This window comes from Arvicanthis niloticus, chromosome 26, assembly GCF_011762505.2.
Source record: "Arvicanthis niloticus isolate mArvNil1 chromosome 26, mArvNil1.pat.X, whole genome shotgun sequence".
NCBI lineage: Eukaryota > Metazoa > Chordata > Mammalia > Rodentia > Muridae > Arvicanthis > Arvicanthis niloticus.
In genome coordinates this window covers 20,405,338-20,424,969 of record NC_133434.1, presented here as the reverse complement: position 1 = coordinate 20,424,969, position 19,632 = coordinate 20,405,338, and the positions used below count along the sequence as shown (strand labels likewise).

General features: G+C 37.2%; 1 protein-coding gene across 2 annotated transcripts in view; it reads left to right on the top strand.

The window, feature by feature from the left end:
- Zc3h12c (zinc finger CCCH-type containing 12C) overlaps positions 1 to 19,632 on the top strand; it is a 52,443-nt gene that overhangs the window by 17,435 nt on the left and 15,376 nt on the right. For both annotated transcript variants that reach the window (XM_076925187.1, XM_076925186.1), the window contains exon 2: positions 4,390 to 5,141. In XM_076925187.1, coding sequence (XP_076781302.1) covers positions 4,390 to 5,141 — 752 coding nt within the window. The remainder of the gene's footprint in view (positions 1 to 4,389; positions 5,142 to 19,632) is intronic.

Below are 19,632 nucleotides of genomic sequence, written 5' to 3'. Positions count from 1 at the left end.
GGCAGGCCACCAGTTGCTGGTCTCCTGCAGTTCCAGTAGACATCTGTTGCCTCAGAACATTAACCAATCTGTTCAAAGGAACATCCTTCCTTTGTTAGCTAGAGGGATGCAGACAACAGTGCTCACTCAAATACAATGGTAATTAAATACGCAAAGACCATAGCAGTAGGAATTTATTACATATTCATTATTTTATTCTCATTGTTCTCATAGTATAACCATTTGGATATCAACCAGAGCCTACTTTCATGCATTGTGACTTTACAAACAAATAATATGATGTAGCAAGTTTATGGTCTAATATTCCTGGTCACTGTAATGCTCTCTAGAATGCTAAAAACAAGCTTTGCAAGGTTCAAAGTGAGTGGTTATCCAAGTTGCCGATTGAGAACTTTCAATCTTTTCACAAAATAGAGGACTTCCATAGATGCGATAAATTTCAGAGGAATATTCTTCATGTCCTAAACCTGCATTTAGCCACTATAGAGTGATTTTTTTGACAACTGGAAGAACATCATCATCATCTACAAAATCAAGATAATTCGTTCTTTTTCAACAAATACTATTATTTAATCTTTATCAAGAAAAAGAGTGAGTTTCTGATATACCTAGAGGTATTTTATGGATTTTTAAAACTGGATATGTCTTTTATTGTATTTTTGCTAAGTACTTTTTGTGTTCAAGAACAGAATATCTTTATTATATTCTTGTATAATGTACAAGCCATCATATAGAATGGTTCTGTGATACAAAGTTTACAGTTTTCAGAGTCTTCCAGTGACTCTGCAAGTACGAACCAGTCTACTTTGTGGTGTTGCTTTGACTCTGCTTCTGCATGAACAGAGGAAAATTTCCACACTAGTTGATTTTATTTGAGTTTTATGAATACTTACATAAACTTAGGCTTGACTAAATAATGCAAAACTTTAAAAGTCTAAACCATTCATGGTTTAGAAATTAAAAGATATTATTACATTACATATGATAAGTAACATATTCTATGAATTCTTTCTATTTTTGCAAACGTAGTAGTCATTGTTAAAATGCTAAGCAAACATAAACACTGTGCCACTCTTTATACAGCTTTGGATGTTAACCTCTTTAAGATCTGTGTGTCCTGCTACAGCTATTTGTATCTCTAAATATTCAGGCTTATATCAAATTTTTTACTGAATAACTTTAAGATAGTGTCAAATTCTGGATTGTTTTTAAATGCCCTATTACATCATGGCAACTTTTTACTAGCTACAACTTGATCAGAAGCGTTCTACAAATGGAAGTTTTAAAGTCCTAATGTTTACCATTTCAGTCAATACAAATCAAGTTATTTCAAATGTTAATTTAAAACCTAGACCATGCTTGTATTTAGTTTTAACATTGAAAAGCATTATTGGTTATTATTGAAAAAAATATTGTGAAATGTTATTTAAATAGTATGTACAGATGAAATTGAAAGTATTAGTGTTTGCTATCTTATTGTGAAGAACTATTAAACGGCTTAATGTTATAAAACAACCAAACGTCCATTTCTCCCAGCCTTACATGATAGCCATGTGGTAAAGTGCATAGGAAAACAGATCCAGGTACTTCTCAAATACTAGACTGAAAGGGAAATAGAAGTTTGAATGGATTGAAATGCAGTTTTAGACTGGTCAGGCTTTTTGTTTCAAAACTTTGCAGTATCTGGGTTTACCACTTTGAAAAGTTAAAATTAAGAAAATATACATATCTTTCAATTAGAAAATTTCTTTCTAATGTTTCTCATGTCTATATTTTCCGGAGGTATTTATCATGCCTGATACAGATCCCCCAGCTCAAAAACACAACAAAACTGCTCAATATTAAAATAATACTCCCTAGTTCAACTCAGCAATTTGGTCAGCAAGTCATTATCCTGAATTATCTCACAACAGCATTTATGCAAAACCCAAACTTTTCAGGGGAGAGCAAAAATATTTCCCATTAAATGTACTTCCTGCAGTCAGAACAGATTGTGGGGTTTACAGAACAGTCATGTCGCAGCGTCCAGATTGGCTTGGCAGCTGCATTGTTCTCTGAGGGTAAACCAGACGCACTTAAGTCCCAGTCTCTTTTATAGGCTTTTGTTCATACCAAATTATTCTTTCACTGTGCTAGCATTCATGATGGCATGTTAAAGGAGTGCAGCTTAGCAACCATCTTCTGGTTGCCAGGCAGCCCAGCTTCCAATAGATTTCTCTTGTTTAAGATACTTTTGGTGGGAGCTTTACTAAGGCCACGGTGTAGATTTTCTTTTAACTGTATCCCATTATTAGGATGCTGTTGTGATTTGTTACTTGCATTATGGTGTTAGTATATTACTGTAGTTAATAAATCACAGGGTGTACAGATTTACTTTCAGAATCCCCTCCTTAATTCTAATTGGGCCATGCATATCCATATTAATAGAAAAAGTTGAAATGGACACAGCTTCATAATGAAGCAGATGCTCTTTATCACTTGGGTTTCCAGGAACTAGGAAACTGGGCGTTCCTTTAGTGAGTATTGTATGAGTATTGTATTAGTAGAACAGCTGTATTAGTAGAACATTCAAGTTATTCTCAAAGAACAAACCCTGAAGAAACTCCTATAGAAATGTGTAGGACTTTTACCCTAAGGAAATATTGAAATTTTGTATATTTAAAGATTGCATGTTCTCTAGTATTTATCATAGTTAATGAAATTCATTACACTGTGGAGAAATATTTGATGGGTTTATTAGATAAATTTTTAAATTTCAAAATCACCATTTTCTTTTAAATTTCAAAATCATTTTCTTTTATCATGTTTGTATGATAGATTTCTTCTGGTATATATGTTTTGTTGAAGAGCTTCATTTTAAAATATTTCTCTAAATTTCTTTATTAGATTATTCAAATAGGTGTTTTACAAAAGCCTTAGGTTTGGCTATTCCTGACTTGCTAATTAATGGAAGAACACCAGAACTACTTTAATAACTCATGCTGTTGGTTTAGTCCTCAAAATGATGTAGAAAGAGAAAATAGCCTTATTTTTCTGACCTATCCCTAGTAGGGAATTAAATTACTTCCAGTAGGTCTTAAGGAAAAAAAAGCATAACATCAGAAAAATTTAAAACAGTAAAAATATTTCTACAGGGAAAACAAAAAAAAAAATGAGTTTTTAATGAAATGCGGGTATGCTGTTAATCTGAGATCAGACAAGGTCAGATCAAGGTAGTATGACCATAAACATGTATTAGTCTGATGCAATACAAAAATATTTTCTATCATAAAAATAAAAAAACTGGGGCTGGAGAGATGGCTCAGTGGTTAAGAGCACTGACTGCTTCCAGAGGTCTTGAGTTCAATTCCCAGCAACCACATGGTGGCTCACAACCATCTGTAATGGGATCTGATGTCCTCTTCTGGTACGTTTGAAGAAAGATACAGTGCATTCACATACAAAGAATAAATAAATAAATACAAAAAAAAATTAAAAACCTGATAGAACAGTATGCCTGCTTGCCTCAAATTTTATGTAGAATAAAATCTGTATACGTCTGCCAATAAAAGATCGTAATATTTAAAAGTATCTTCTGTTACAGTGTTAAGTATTCAAAAGTCATAACTATTAATGAAAAATTATATTCATCTCAAAATGGAAGATAATTAGCCATTTTTCTTCTTCTTCTTCTTCTTCTTCTTCTTCTTCTTCTTCTTCTTCTTCTTCTTCTTCTTCTTCTTCTTCTTCTTCTTCTTCTTCAGACAGGGTCTCTAACACAGACTGGATTGGAACTCATTATATAGCCTAAATTAATCTCAAAGACGCCATCTTCATGTGTCAGTGACCCAGTTGCTGGAATCATAGGCAATAGCAGGATGCGTGGACTAGCATGTGACTAGCTTTGTTGTTATTCCATTCCTCACTGACCATGTTAGACTATGTGCCCCTTTAGTTAACTATGTAAGTTAAGTTTTTTTGAGGCTTTCACATATGAGTACTATATTTCTGTCATTTCCTCTTCCCTTTTCCCTCTTCCTATTTCATGTGTCGGGCTCCTTTTCAAACTCATAACCTCTGATTCTTTGTTACACACCTACATATCTACATGGAAGCAGGGGTTAAGAAGGAAAGGGAGGGAAGGAGGGATGGGGAGAGGGAAAGGGAGAAAGAGAACAAGAAAGAGCAAGAGAGAACAAACCTTTGTAAAACCCCAGTTTGCTTTCTGTTTACTTTGTTGCCTGGGAGGGATTCATGGGAAGGAGTCTTGGCAAGTTTGTTGTGAGTGATGAAAGGCTACAGACAAAATACAAAGTAGCCATTTGTAGTTTGGCCCTTCTGACTTACTCACTGAGGAAAGATTCAAACAATAAATATGATATGTTAACTATTTTACATTTTTTTCCCTAGGAATACGGGGTACTTTGCATTCAAGAATACAGGAAAAGCAGCGAAGTGGAGTCAAGTGCCCGGAACAGGTTCATGGGCTTGAAGGATCACGTGGGGCATGACCTTGGCCACCTTTATATGGAGAGCACTGACCCACAGCTAAGTGCAGCTGTGCCTTGGCCCATGGTAGAGAAACCAACAATGGATACAGTCAGGGCAGGGAAGGAAGAAAAGGGGCTGTCTGAAGAGAATGTGAGCTCTGGTGACTCTGAGGAAAGCACGACTTCTGATCATGAGTCAGAACAACTGAGGAGCCTTTCAGTAGAGCCGTTCTTATTAACCAAGACTCACAGACAGTTATGTCGCTCTCCCTGTGTAGAGTCTCACCTGCTGAAACACAGTGACGTTTTGCAAGACTTTAAATTAGAAGAGTCCCAGACTCCATCCAAGGAAGTGAAGAAACCCCCTGATGTGGTTCGAGAATACCAAACAAAACTGGAGTTTGCACTTAAGTTAGGTTATTCTGAAGAACAGGTCCAGCTTGTGCTAAACAAACTTGGTACTGATGCTTTAATCAATGATATATTGGGAGAACTTGTCAAACTTGGAAATAAAAGTGAAGCTGATCAAACGGTTAGTACTATTAACAGCGTGATGCGGGAAACATCATCCCTGGAATCTCAGAGGTCGGAATCTCCAATGCAAGAAATGGTAACAGATGATGGTGAAAATCTGAGACCAGTAGTTATTGATGGCAGCAATGTGGCAATGAGGTAAGTTTTAATCCAGCTGTTAAATGTTCTCTTCTTTATAGTCATTAAAATCAATATTACTAAACATCTCCACATCAGCTGTTAGAAAACATTTGTTTTCTATCCTTGAGTAGACACTCTTTTCAGATCTCGCTTTTTTTCGCCCTCTGACTAAATCATGATGGCTTAAAAATTAGTATATGTCACCAGCTTAGACTGTGAGTTTTAAAAGACTCAAGTATGATAGCATGCACCAATTCTAGAATCTTAGTCAAATAGTCTATTTTTATATGAAAATAACTTAGGAAATTCAGTTCTTCTAGAAGATAAGAGTCTGTTCACTGGTTTGAGAACAAATCGTGAGTATACTTTTCAGCTCTATACTCTATTCAAGAATTAATTCAAACATAATTCTTTAGGATCTGAGGAAAATGAAAGGAAAAGAAAACATTTTATTCAAGTGAATTTGATGCCCTAAAGTTTAAAGTGAATCTGAATTCAGTCAGTCTAGTTAACTGCCCACGGTGTTATTTGAGAATGAAAGGACACAAAACCACATGAGATCTTCAAGAGCTTAGTGCTTCATCTATTGTATGTCAAAGCATTTCTCGGAGACACTTGGCCAAGAGAAGTTGTTGAAATGTTTATTTTCTAGCAGTGTTTTCAGTGGCAGTACGGTGAAAACTACATGTTATCTTACATGTCTCAGCATTTAAAATAACATCCTAACATATAATTCGGTTTTAAAGTTACTAATAAGACATTTGACATTAGTCTTGTGATGAGTCTTTCAAGTATGGTATAATGTATCTCTATTGGAATTGTTACAGTTAAGTGCTCACACGGTCACATAAGGTGTGAAGAGGACCAGCTTATATTCTTCTGAGCAGCCCTTCCTATCAGCAAATTTGAATTGTTCTAAAATACTTACCATGGCTAAACATTATTCAAAACCAAATATGTCTGACTTCAAAAGGTGCTCCCGTCATTGTAGAGTAGAAGAGGAAATGTGGCAGAGGCTCTAGGCATATCTTACAAGGCTCTAACAGGGTTGGGAATGTAGTTCAGTGGTTGTGCACTTGCCTAGTATGTATAATTCCATGAGTTAATCCCCAATACTGCAAGAAGGCCTTAAATGTTTTGCAATCTAAAGATAATTGAAGGGTTTTAAATAGAAGAATGCTAGATACCAACTCATCAGTGATGTGTATGTAGCAAGTAGGAGATAATTTTAATGCAAACAATGTATTCTAATGGTGAAGGGAACTTTGACAAGTACCATAGAGGTGTGAAGCATGCACATGGCTTTGAGAAATCTTTCAGTAAAAACCCCTCTGCTGTTTTATCTTTTCTGAAATTGATGGCAGAATGACAGTTTTTCTTACAATAACCCAGAAGTACTAAATGATCATCGTGGTGATAATATATAGTTTTAAGAGCCATGATCTTGCAATGAGGAAAGTAGTAAGGACAGTTGTACATCCTTGGAGAACACCAGTTGTCATGGCAACACTGCCAGAATTATAAGAGTTCTTTAAAAGTACAGCTGTTAGTGTTGTACACCTAAGTGCCTGATGAGTCAGTCAAGCACGGGAAAAGCCCAATGTCCTATACTTTTTGGTGCTATTATTTTGATGGGTATTCATTGTTAAGACTCATCATTAACAGTTTTGATATCTAGAGATCAGTGCATACAGAGGGTGACCCAGAGTTGGTAATATGAAAGAAACTAAAGTTAGTTTAGTTTCACAGTGTTAGACAAATACTCACAGTGCTAGAAAAATCAAGAGACAAAAAAAGAAGAAGAGGAGGAAGGGGAAGGCTTTCAGGGAGAATATCCTGTGTAGTGAAAAAAAAAAAAAAAAAACATGTCATTACAGCCAGGAAGTTGTCATCAAAAATGCTGTGCCATATTACAGCCAGAAGCCCGGCTACCAAACATTAAAAAATTGGTCTAGACAGCTAGAGCACTGGTTCTCAACCTGTGGGTCACAACCCCTTGAGGGATCAAATGAGCTTTTCTCAGGGGTCTCATGTCAAGTATCCTGCATCTCAGATATTTACATTATGATTCATAACAGTAGCAAAATTTTAGTTACCAAGTAGTAATGAAATAATTTTATGGCTAGGGATTATCACAACATGAAAAACTGTATTAAAAAATTGCAACATTAGGAAGGTTAAGAACCACTGCTCTAGAAAGTTAACAGAGGAAGGGACAGGAAAAGAGGAAAAGTTGGGGAAAGATTTTGTTGAGTTTTAATATGACATGGTGAAAATTACCTACAGAAAAGCTTTAATGCAAGACACATGACATAATTAAATCATTTCAAACAGCTGCTTTTATGTAACTCTACAGACCTACCTACACCTAATTCGGCACCATTCTGTAGCACTTGCTATAAAAGGGCCGTGCACACCCATTGCTTTTCGTCATCATGCATTTTAATCTGACACCTAAACTCAAGTGCTTAAGGCATTTTAGGAGAGAACAAGTTGACAAAAAAAAATTATTATAGCAGTGTTATTTTTTAGTCACAATAAAACATTTCACCATGTCTATTATTTTGAAAGTGCCAGAACTCATGAAAATTTATAGGAAACTTAAAAATTCTGCCATTTTTAAGTTCTACCTGGAGTTACAAAATCATTTATAAATACCTATTTACTTCAAGTCCCCAAATTTTCTGTAAGAAATGGAGGTTGCCTCCATTAAATATTATATACCTTTACCTTTAAAATTAATTATATACTCATGTTAAGCTTAGCAAACCTACTTTGTATCTAATATATTTACCTATGTAACAGATTATATGTGATAAGTAAATATGGAACTAATTTAGAATAAAACCTTATTTTATTATCTTTCTTATCTCCTGACAGATTCTGTAAGAAAGTATATTTCATTATCAGTTAAATGCTAACCACAGTCTTGACACTCAGTCATGTTTAAATGCAGATTTAAAGTAGAACAGCGATACCATCTTTATTAAAACACAAAATGTGCAGAGGCTTGAACATGGCCTGATGCGTGTTAGGAAAACTGCCACTGAACTTCCCAGCTTCCCTGTGGGCTTTTACAGTACTTAATTCCCTATGTAAGATGCTTTTCATTTTTCTCCAATTGTTTGACGTCTCCAGGCTCCATTTTCAGATTCTTGAAGGGGGAGGACTTATTTCCAATGCTGTTTATTAGGATGAGAGATCATTGTTACCAGCACTTGATATGTAATACACAGTGAATTGCATGTAGCCTTACCTTAAACAATTAATCTCTTCTCAGTCAAGGATATAGTAACAATTAAAATGAGAATGTGGCCGGGCTGTAGCTCAGCGGTAGAGTAGTTGAATTCCATGAATGAAGCCCTAGGTTCAATTGGAAATATGGGGGGTGGGGGGAGGGTTAAACTTGGTTTTTATTACAGTTTTATTTATTTTTATTCAGGAACCATTTTTTGAGAATTTTGTACACTAAAATTTTGTAATTTTTCCCATCCTTCTCTCCTCCACCTACACCCATCTCTACCAGCAATACCCCCTCCCAAACTCATCTTCCTTATCCTGTGGTTATTACTATTGTTTTATATACACTTATAGGTATATAGACACACATACATGCACAGTCCACTGAGTCTAAGTATTGTTACCCTGTGTGTGTGGGTTTAGGGATGACCGTTTAGGTGACCCATCAGGGAGCGTGTTCCTGAAGAAACCTGTTTCTCCTCCTTCAGAAGCCTTGCTGCCTATAGCTCTTCTACTAGGGGTGTGGCCTCGTGAACCCTTTTCCCATCCATGTTGCCATGCCATCTGATATGGTCTTTGTGCAGGTCATAACTGTTGCAACTTAATGGTTCATATTGTTCTTATGAGCTATAAATGATATAGTTTAATAATTGTGTTGATTTTGATCACCATCCATTCAATGGTATTTTCCACAGGGTCATAAAGGAGTCTCCAGGAAAAAAAAGAGTGTGTGTGTGTGTGTGTCTGTGTGTGTGTGTGTGTCTGTGTGTGTCTGTGTCTGTGTGTCTGTCTGTCTGTCTGTCTCTCTCTGTGTGCACACGTGTGTATAGTGCATGGGTCCCAGAATTGTGGGGCTTCTGTTGCTTTTAGGGAACATCTTCCTCTTTCAGCTTGGTTAATGGTTTTCTTTTGGTGTTGTTGAAGCTGTTGGTTGTTGTTGTTAATGTTCTACAATGATAAGAATTGAATACAGTTTTCCACAAACTGAAAGATGAGTCCTCAACTTAGTCTACTGCGTCTGAGATTGCCATGTCACTGTCAACTGGGGGTGACACAGCTATGTCACTATCAACTGGGGGTAGGATCTTCAAGACATGGCTCACAAAACTAAAAGGTGTGAGAAATTTCTAAGGTTTCCTTTAAAGTAATGGGAACCAAAGACGTGCTTGCTGTCTGGGTATGGAACAGAATAGAATCTGTATTTAGTGAAGTTAGTCTGAAAAGCTCTGACAAATGCCTGTAGCTAATATCAATTCTTCTATAAAATCAACTAACTTATTTCATATATTATTCATTCAGCAAATAGACCTCTTTCCTTAGTAGTAATATTTCATGATCATGAAATTTATACATTATTTGCAGACATGGAAACAAAATATAATATTTACCATAATTACTAGAATTCTTGGTATTATTCCTGTTTCTTCAAAGTTTGTGATTCCATTAAATTTGGGATAGCTCAGCAGTGGAATATAAAATTGGTTTCTCTCCATATACACCTATTAGTTTAAATTAGTGTGTTTACTTAAACAAATCCAACTCCATCATTTTAATTTTTTCAGGTTTAGGTGACTTACCATCTCACGAAGAAAGTAAAACGTGAGCAGTCAGGAGCAAGAGCCGCTGCTCCTAGAAAGGCTGTCCTCTCAGTAGGCTTCTCTACTCACAGTGACATCCCAGTAGGTCTGCACATGCTACTTAGGCTTCTTTCAGATTCAGATACAATAAGAATGACAAATAAAAAAAGAAACCAAGAGCCTTGTCAGTACTGCCACAGGACATTGTAGCACAAAGGAAAATATTTCCTGTCAGATATTGGAAAGAAAGCTGGGACACCTGTCCTCTGTTTAATATGACCAAACTCTTGAGCTGGAGCTCAAGTCAGTGCAAGTCTGTCTGTTGGACAGGCCTCAGTAAAATGCTTGTAAGTCCAACTTACAGCATGAGTTCAAATACTTTCCATCAGGTATATCACTGGTATTAGTTGTTGCAAGTTAATAGACAGCGCCCCATTTCTCTTTCTGTTTTTATGAAGTGGGATGTGTCTTTGTTGTTTATTGTAGTAGTGTAGAGTCTGATAGAGACAAAGCCTAATTATGCTCCATGATACTCTGTCTCTTTAAGTACATAATTCTACTTGGCGTTGATAGTCACACATTATAAGAGAGCAGTGGCACTCTTGCCTTAGGTGTGCTTATTTAAACCATAACCTAAAGCATAGCAAACTAGGAAGGGTTAACTCAAGATCTTCACTCAACTAGCATTACTATCAAAATGTGGTTAGAGTACACTTTTTCTACTTTTACTAATTTACATGTTTATTTTTTCTTAGCAGATATATTTTCTTCGTCATCTTTAGACCCATGGCCCACTCAGATCTAGATTAGTGAGATGTGTACTTGCATGTTAATCTCACCTCAAACATGGACCTTGTAAATAAAGAGCTGCCACAGCCACCACTGCTGCCTCTTCCTCCTCTTCCTCCTCCTCTTCCTCCTCCTCCTCCTCCTCCTCCTCTTTTTCCTCTTCTTCCTCCTCCATTTCTCAGGTCTCAGTACTACCTCCCTTACTAGATTCATAATCAATTTTGGTAGAATAGTTTTATTTTTCTAAATCAGTGACTTTTCAAAGTTTTCTTTTCCCTGGAAGCAGTATAATCTCGCAAAACTTGTTTGGAAGCAAAGTGGAATTCTGTTTGACTTGAGGCATTTTTGTGGGGGCTTTATGGCCCAATTCAAAAATGTCCTTCTCCAAAAGAGCCTCTGGGCCCTGATGTGGAGTTTCTGTCTGGAGCACAAGTGTAAACATTGATTTGCATGACCTGTAACAGCAGGGTTTACTGGGATAGCAGCAAGAAGACTAGCCTGAGTTTCTCAGAGACTTGCTGCTGTTGTAAAAGGCATCAGAGATAGTAAAGCTGAGCAGCAGCAGAGCAGGCTAGGAAAAAATCTACATGATTTCACTGTAAGTTCTCAGGTGCAATGTGAAAGTTAACTGGACCACAAAAACAGAGTAAAGTGTTCCTTAACTCTGTGTTGAAGGTTCTAGTAATTCCCACTACCTAATAATACACTATATACATAAAATACATTTTCTTTTAAAAGAATATTAAACATTGAAAGATAGCCTCAATGAAGGTTTTAAAGACATTTTTAGGTTGCTTTAACATTGAAATACATTTTTATGTGTGTAAGATGACCCCTGTATTGAAGAAATCAGTAAAATGAATTCAAATATTTGGAGAACATCTAGACTTTAAATAATTTAGCATTCATCAAATATTTAGTAATTCTACTATTCTGCTACTATTCTGGGATTATTCTGTGAACTCTTAATTTTCTGTAATACCACTCTTAAGCATGTGTTCTAGTACCAGAGACTATGGGTCTTAAGCGTTAACAGTGCTCTCCATCCTCTGGCTTTCCTTCTAAACAGCGCTGAGCAGCTCTGCCCTGTAGTTGTCTCAGTGGTTGGCTGGTATGAAGATCCATTAAAGTCTGGGGCATTGTGTATATTCATAATTAATCATCCCAGGGAGATTATCATATAAAGGCACATTTTAGAATATAGGAAATGTCTATGTCAAGTTTTTTAATTAAATAAACGAAGTATAGATTATAGAACTCTTGAGTGCTCTAATTACCTTGAACCTTTTTTGTTTCTTTTAAAATTAAAACTGCTTAGTGATGTCCTCGGACCATCATATCTAAGAATTATTACACTGGGTGGTGAGATGGAAGCTATTAAAGTTTGGTTTTTCCATTCTAAACCAAGTATCTTTTCTAAAATGAGCTCAGAGATCATGAGAACTGAGGAAACTAATGTTTGCTGGATGCTCAGGCAGGCTCCTCATGTGTATCACCTTCTGGTGATTCTCACAGTCACATAAGGTTTGAAATAAGGGAAATTGAAGATCAGGATAACAATTTGCCCAAGATCATATAGAAAAGTGGCTTAAAAGCAGAGACATGTTTCAATCCAGAGACTATTGTTATTTTCATTATATTACTTTTGAAAATCCATTTCTTTTTTTTAAAGAATTATTTATTTATATGTATATGAACACACTGTTGCTGTCTTCAGACACACCAGAAAAGGGTATCAAATCCCATTACAGATGGTTGTGAGCCACCATGTAGTTGCTGGGAATTGAACTCAGGACCTCTGGAAGAGCAGTCAGTGCTCTTAACTGCTGAGCCATCTCTCCAGCCCTGAAAATCCATTTCTATATTAAATTTTAAAACATGCCGTTCTGGGTACAAATTTTATAATTAGGTTGTAGATTTATGCAAAGGATTTTTAAGGATAGCTTTTCTTTGATCATATAGTTAATATATTTATTCAATAAATATATTTATATAATTTTATGTAATAAAAGTCACTTGTAATTGGAAAGCAACACTTGGTTCTGTGTCACCTGTGGCTGCTATGAATCATTAAGAAGCAGTGGTTTCCTTGCTAGATGACTTCATCCTGTTTTAGGTTCTTCATTACTGTTGCATCTTCCATTGGAAGATGAGAACTATGGTTCTAAAGTAAGCTTTCTTTTCCTTGGACTAGCCTAGTTAATGTTATGATGTTTTATTATAGGGACTTTAATTCACTAGGTAAGGCAGATAGTGGTTGGTCTGTCATCTTCCTTTTCTGAATTACACAAATTATAATTAAATAAATAGTTTCCTGAATCTTCCTCTATATTTTTCTAAAAATGTACCTTAATAATCTGTTAACTCTTATAAGTAGTTTAATGACATTAGTAAGTATACTTTAAATCTCCAAGTGGTAACTATGATTTAAAATATTATAAATAACAAATTTTGACTTCTCATGAAGTTGCATTTATGTTGAAGACAGAAAAATAAAATTTATGTGTTTTTTTAAATATTGGTAAATAGGAACCAATTACAGATAATCACTTTTACATCTACAAAAAAATAATCTTGCACAGTAGTTAAATTAGTGAGAGTCTTATAAAGAATACATTTACTAGTCAAGATAATTTGTATCCATCGTATCTTCTGCTGCTTTTTAATTTCCTAGACATAGAGAATTGTATATGTATATCTGGAACCAATTTGGTGGCCCCTGTAAAAATAATAAAACTCAGATTAACCAACCCGATTGCCAATGGTCCAGTTATAGCTTCATCTGCAAATGTATTTCACCTTTCTTTCCTACACAGTCTATAGTGTTGTTCCCATTAATGTAAGAAAGCAGTGGCCCCATGTTGGTCACAGTGGGTCCCGTGGCATGGAAAACTGTTAGTATTCGCTCTCAGTGAAATGACTACATACTCAGCAGCTCAGCTGACATTTTTCTCCAGAATGTGGATACTCTTGCTTGACACAGCAGGTCTGTTTCCCACAGAGTAATGGCCTTGAGAGGCAAGAAAAGAACATAAGTAGTTCTCCACAGGATTTAGTTAGTTAGGGACCTCAGAAGGCTGTCAAGAGAAGGTAACCAGTTATTTTTCTTACTGCAGAGCTTTCACCTTCAATATTCATGAGAAAGAGACAGATGAAGGCAGAAAGCACAGGCAGCCATGAGGTGCTTTCCTTCCCAACTCTGGGCTCTGCCTTTCTACCTGTCGTGTTGCTTTGCTCATTTGCCAGCTGCTCTCAGTCTGTTTCCTGAGGGTGTGAATCATCCAAGGCCTCCGAGCTTTAGGGTTGAGCTGCACCCTGTGCCCTAGCTTTCCTTTTATCAGTGCCTTGGCTTCATGCCATCTTGGCCTAGTGACTTTTTATTAAAAGTCTCTTCTTAATAGTGGCCCTAGAAAAAGGTTCATTCCCTGGTTGTGTGTATAAATAGATGTGTGTTTCTTTTAGGGTGTTCTTTTGGAAGTGCTGATTATCAAACCAGGACTTCATATATACTAAGCAAGCAGTCTACCAACTGAGCCATATCCGTTCCTCTGGCATTCCCAACCTGGCAAGGTTGCAGTCTACCAACTGAGCCACATCCATTTCTGCGGCATTCCCAACCTGGCAGGGTTGCAGCTGAGGTTTCTTTACCTTCTTTATTCTGCTCCATGGCTTCCCTCTCCTCTTACTTAAGTTTGCATTTCCAGTAAGGGTCCAGAAAGCCCAGTGGTTGCCCCAAAGTAGGAAAGAGGAAGAGCCTGTTTGAATCTGCTCCGAGGTCCATCCTCATTCATTTGAAGCAGCTCCCAGTAGACACTGGGCGAGCCCAATGAGGGATAGAGCAGCTCTACTGCAGGTCACCTCCTACAGAAGGGTTTCCAGAGCTGCTGTCAGCACAGGGGCAGACAGAGCTGTCGGGGGTGATAGCTTCCTGGGACCATGACATGGCCTTATGAAGAGGGCTATTCTTCACCTCTGCCTTTCCTGTCCCACTGGTCAGGCAAAGTCACTGCATGCAGCGCCTTCATGAATAGGGCTATAAGCTGAAAATATGCCACAAAGCATTTTGGTAAGTTTTTACAAGTTTTTCCAGAGTACTGGAAACTTAACTTTTAAGGTGAGTAATGTTACCTGGGAAATAAAGCGTGTGAACTCTTAATGTACCTGATGTTCCTGGTAGTCCTGGATCATCATGAAGACATTTGAGAGCCTGATATGATGGCATGTCTTTAATTCCAGTACTCAGGAGGCAAAGGCAGGCTCATCTCTGTGAGTCCCAGGCCATCCTGGTCCTCTGTACACACACACACACACACACACACACACACACACACACACACAATTAAAAAAAAAGAGTTGGGAATGTCACATTAAGAGATTTCCTTGGTTTATATTTCTTTGTGGTATCCTTCAACATACACTTTGTTACTGAACTACACTAGCAAACTCTTAAGAAATGAAGTCTGGTTAGACTCACCATTATTATTATTATTATTATTATTATTATTATTATTATTTTGTTTACTTCAAATGAGCTCTGTTTACTGCAAAGTAGGATTCTCTTAAGTATACAGGTCCAAACACAACAGAATCAAACGAGCCTTCTATTTATAAGAATGACATCTGGGCTTTCATACCAGCCACCAAGGGGTGAGTCCAATGGAGCCTTAAGCTCTTACCTGTTTGCTCCACAGAAACTTAGTATTTGCAGTAGGGGTTTGGAATTTTTCCTGGAAATCCAACACCACTAAACCAAAATAGTTGGGGAAGAGGTGCTCCTAATAACTGTTCATGGTCCTACTGAATCCAAGATGACTACAAATCTTCCAATACTCACCTAATTTAAGGTTTAAAACATAAGAGATGTCAACTATATTTATTATTGAGGTATTAAAATAAAAAGAAATTGATACATAAAGAAATTTTAAATTATAAATATAGGATCAGTTTTTTTTAATTGCATGGGAAGATACTCTACACACAGAGTTCATAAATGCTTTAAAAGCTATAGTCAATGTTCTGTTCCTTGCATGTAGAATTAGAAATGTAGTGCTCTTTTAGTAATCAACAAGCACTTGATTTGTACCTGAGGCTACAGTATACTTTTAGATCCTGCTTTTTGTAATGTTGTCAGAATCACTGTTTCATTCTTCATCAGCTGATGTTTCTGTTACATGTGAGTTGTCATATCCTGCTACGTGTCTCAGCAAAAGCACTTATTAGTTCTTCTCTCAACATCTCCTCACTATCCAAGTCCCATTTGCAATTTGGAGCTTCCGGGTGGCCATCTGTTCAGACTCACTTTTTACTAGGGTGGTTCTGAGACTTGGTTACTGATTGGACTTCTCTCTAAAAGCATTTTGTGGACTCTTTAGTGACTATTCATCTTTAATATTGCATTTTTCTTAATCTTTGACAATTTCATACAATATATTTTGCCACATCTAGCACTGCTCCAGGGATGCACTTGACCAGGGGTCACAAGAGACTGAAGAAAAGACAGTCACAAAAAAAAAGCTAGATTTGGGTGGCCTGAGGTCTGATAGAGAAATCGTGTTACCCCAGAGCTCACCATGTTTATTCTAGAATTAAACAGTGAGGTAGGGTTATTGCATACAGTTGAATAAGGAGGTGGGGTTATTATGTTCAGATAAGCAAGGAGGAAGAGTGTATGATAAACAGCTGATGGAGGAGACAGGTTTAGCTAACCTTAGTAGGAGCAGTCTGTAGGGGGGCAGTCTGTAGGGCAGCAGTCTGTAGGGGAGCAGTCTATAGGGGAGCAGTCTGTAGGGGAACAGTCTATAGGGGAACAGTCTGTAGGGAGGAGTCTGTAGGGGAGCAGTCTGTAGGGGAGGAGTCTGTAGGGGAGCAGTCTGTAGGGAAGCAGTCTTCAGGCTGCAAATATCAGGCAAGGGAGCTATTGTAGACATTTTCTGCACACACTGTTAGTATCAGCACTCAGAAACACCACAACTAGCAAGGAAAGCTTTCCCATTTCCCATGGGTCTGAGGCTATGGGGTCCTTCACTCAAGGCTTCCTCTGCTCCCTCTTCTGAGGCCCAGCCCCATCTTCTTCCCCTCCCAGTTTCTTGTCCTCTTTTGTTTCTAATGACCCAATGAGTCCAGTCGTGCTTCTCATATAGTGAGGAGTGTGGAACCACCCACTGGAGCATGGTTGACCTACCAGAGCTATACCCTTAAAGAAAACTGACTCTTCCTCCCCACAAGAAGCCAACAGCTATCAGTAGCTGCTCAGGGGTGAGAACTCAGGAGCCTTTTCCTCCTCCTTGATAGAATATTGACTGGCTTGCTCTTGTGCAGACAAACGCTGTGCTGCTGCTATAAGTCCATGAGTCCTGTCATATTCAGAAGACACCATTTTGTCTGGTCCTCCCTCGCCCTCTAGTGATTCTAATCTTTTCTCTTCATATCCTACAGTGGTCTCCAATTCTTAGGATGGAGGACAGTAGAGTGTTCGAATCTCAACACTCCACTGACAACATTCACTTTTGACCCAATCAGATGGAGGTTGGATCAGAAAATCTTGGACATTGAGGGACTTAACCTGAACAATCCCATTTGCCTTTTATATTTGACATCCCCTTGCAAAGACAGGAGCATTAGCTTACATCTACTTGAAACGTAAGATTGGCCAGAGGGTGGAAGCCAATGGCTGACTGCATCGTATTCCACGTTAGGTTACTGCAGGGTTTTAGTGTAGGGATGTAGGATGACTGTGTTTTAAAGAAAGTACAATTTCAACTTTATAATATTGCCAAATTGTTCTCCCAAATAGTTACATCAATTTACATTCCCACCTGTGATGTATGAGTTTCTATTTTCACACATTCTTGGCAACATCTGGTGTTTGCAGATTTTATTTTTACCCATATGATGGGTGTGAAGTGGTATCTCACTTTGGCTTTAATTTGCATTTTTACTATTTGAGCATTTCATGTGTATCGGTCATTTGGGTTGTCTCTTCTGTAAAGTGACTGTTCATGTAGCTCCCATGTGCTCTTGAAAAGATGTCCTCCTGTTTAATCATTGCAGGATTATATGTGTCCATTAGATCAGGATCAAATGATTGTTCCTTTCTTCTGTGTCTCTTAGTGTCAATTAGTATGAATATAGATTTGCTTGTTTCTTCTAGTAATTCTGTATTGTTCTGTCTTACTAATCTAGAGACAGAATCCATAATTACTGAAGTTTCCTATGTGTATTCTTCTTTGCAATAGCTTTTAAAACCCTAACAATGTGTTGCCTACTAATAACATTTTCTCCTAGAAGTAATAGAGCAATGCCAGTTTTCTTTGGATTATAGTATGCATAGAAGAAGTTAAGGATATGTTCAAGTGCAAACAACAGAAAACTTCACTGTAGTTACATAAGCAAGTGGAGAATTATTTTTTCTCAGAGAAGAATATTAGGCATAGATGTGGGTTTACTGCTCAGAAATGCAGACTCCATAACTGCTCATTCTTCCTATGGCTAACCTTCACGCCCTTTCCTGTTTTCTCTCTAAGAAGCTTACAGTTGGGGCACAGAAGACAATGAGACAGATAGTCTTTATTATCCCAACTGTGTTTGTGGGCTAGTTTCCTCTTAAGGCACCTCGAGAATCTATGTCCTATGACTGTAAATACTCTACTTTATATAAGTATTTTATCAAGTTCTTTATTGGTAATCTTACTTTCTTGAGTATGACAATTATTGCCAAATGAAGCACCAGAAAGAAAAAAAACTTATGCAGTCCAGTATTGATAACTCCAAGAAACAATTACATTGTTGATTCTCAGATTGCCAGATAATACAGATTACTAGCACAGTATAATACGATAGATCTCAAACCATTAAATCAAAATAACAATGTAGTTAAAGTTTAGCAAGTGGGATATATTTATCAATACTTGCTTTATATATTCTCTTCAGAGATAACAGGATTTTCCTAGATACTTTTTTCAGAAGAATGATGAAATTTCAGTCAGTATTTCCCATGAAACCTAACATCACACTGTACACTTTGTAGTTGTATTAGTCAGCTGTCAGGCAGCCCATCTTACATAGGAAATGTGGCCTCCGACTCTGCCATACTTCATCCTCTGAACATTTCAGTACATCTGTTTTACCTCTAGCCTCGTTCTGGACCATTAATACAGGCTGTGGACAGTACTAAGTCTGCGGTTGTACTTCAGCACAGCCTTCAACATCTTCAAAACAAGTAGCTTTTATTTCTAATTTATTCTAAGTTGATTTCCATACATTAGAAGGTTCTAGTGCTTCCAGCTAGGATAGAATAGTAACATGCCTAATAGTTGATACATGCTAAAAGTTAGCCAAGTATTTACCTATTTTACTATGCCTTCCTTTGTTCCAAGAAGAAAAATATATGAGAAATGAATCCTTCGGTGTTCATACTGTAAAAGAAGGCAACAAACAGAGTGGGTCCAAAGCAGAAAGCTTTTCCTTCAAAAACATTAGAATGTGACTGGTTTAATTGCTAGGACAAAGGGTATAAGCCGAGCTGGTACCAGGTAAATGCTAACCGTGGGTGGCTGACACCACTGGTCCAGCTCTGAATGTTCTATAGTCATCCATCTTGTCCAACACAGTGGTGTGGAGCAGAGCTCAGGATAAGATATGGAGTGCTTGAGTGTGTGTGTGTGTGTGTGTGTGTGTGTGTGTGTGTATTTGTATCTGTGTTTGTGCATATGTATGTGTCTGAGTGTGAGGTTTCTCTATTTTTAATGAAATTTTTCCTGTTTAAAACTTTCTATTTACCCTACCACCAACAAAAAGAAGTTGTATCTTTTTGATTAGCTAACCTTTGTAGTTAACATTTAAAACTCACCTTTCTTTGTTGTTTCCATTTTCTTTTTTTCCACACAGATTCTGATTTTTAATTA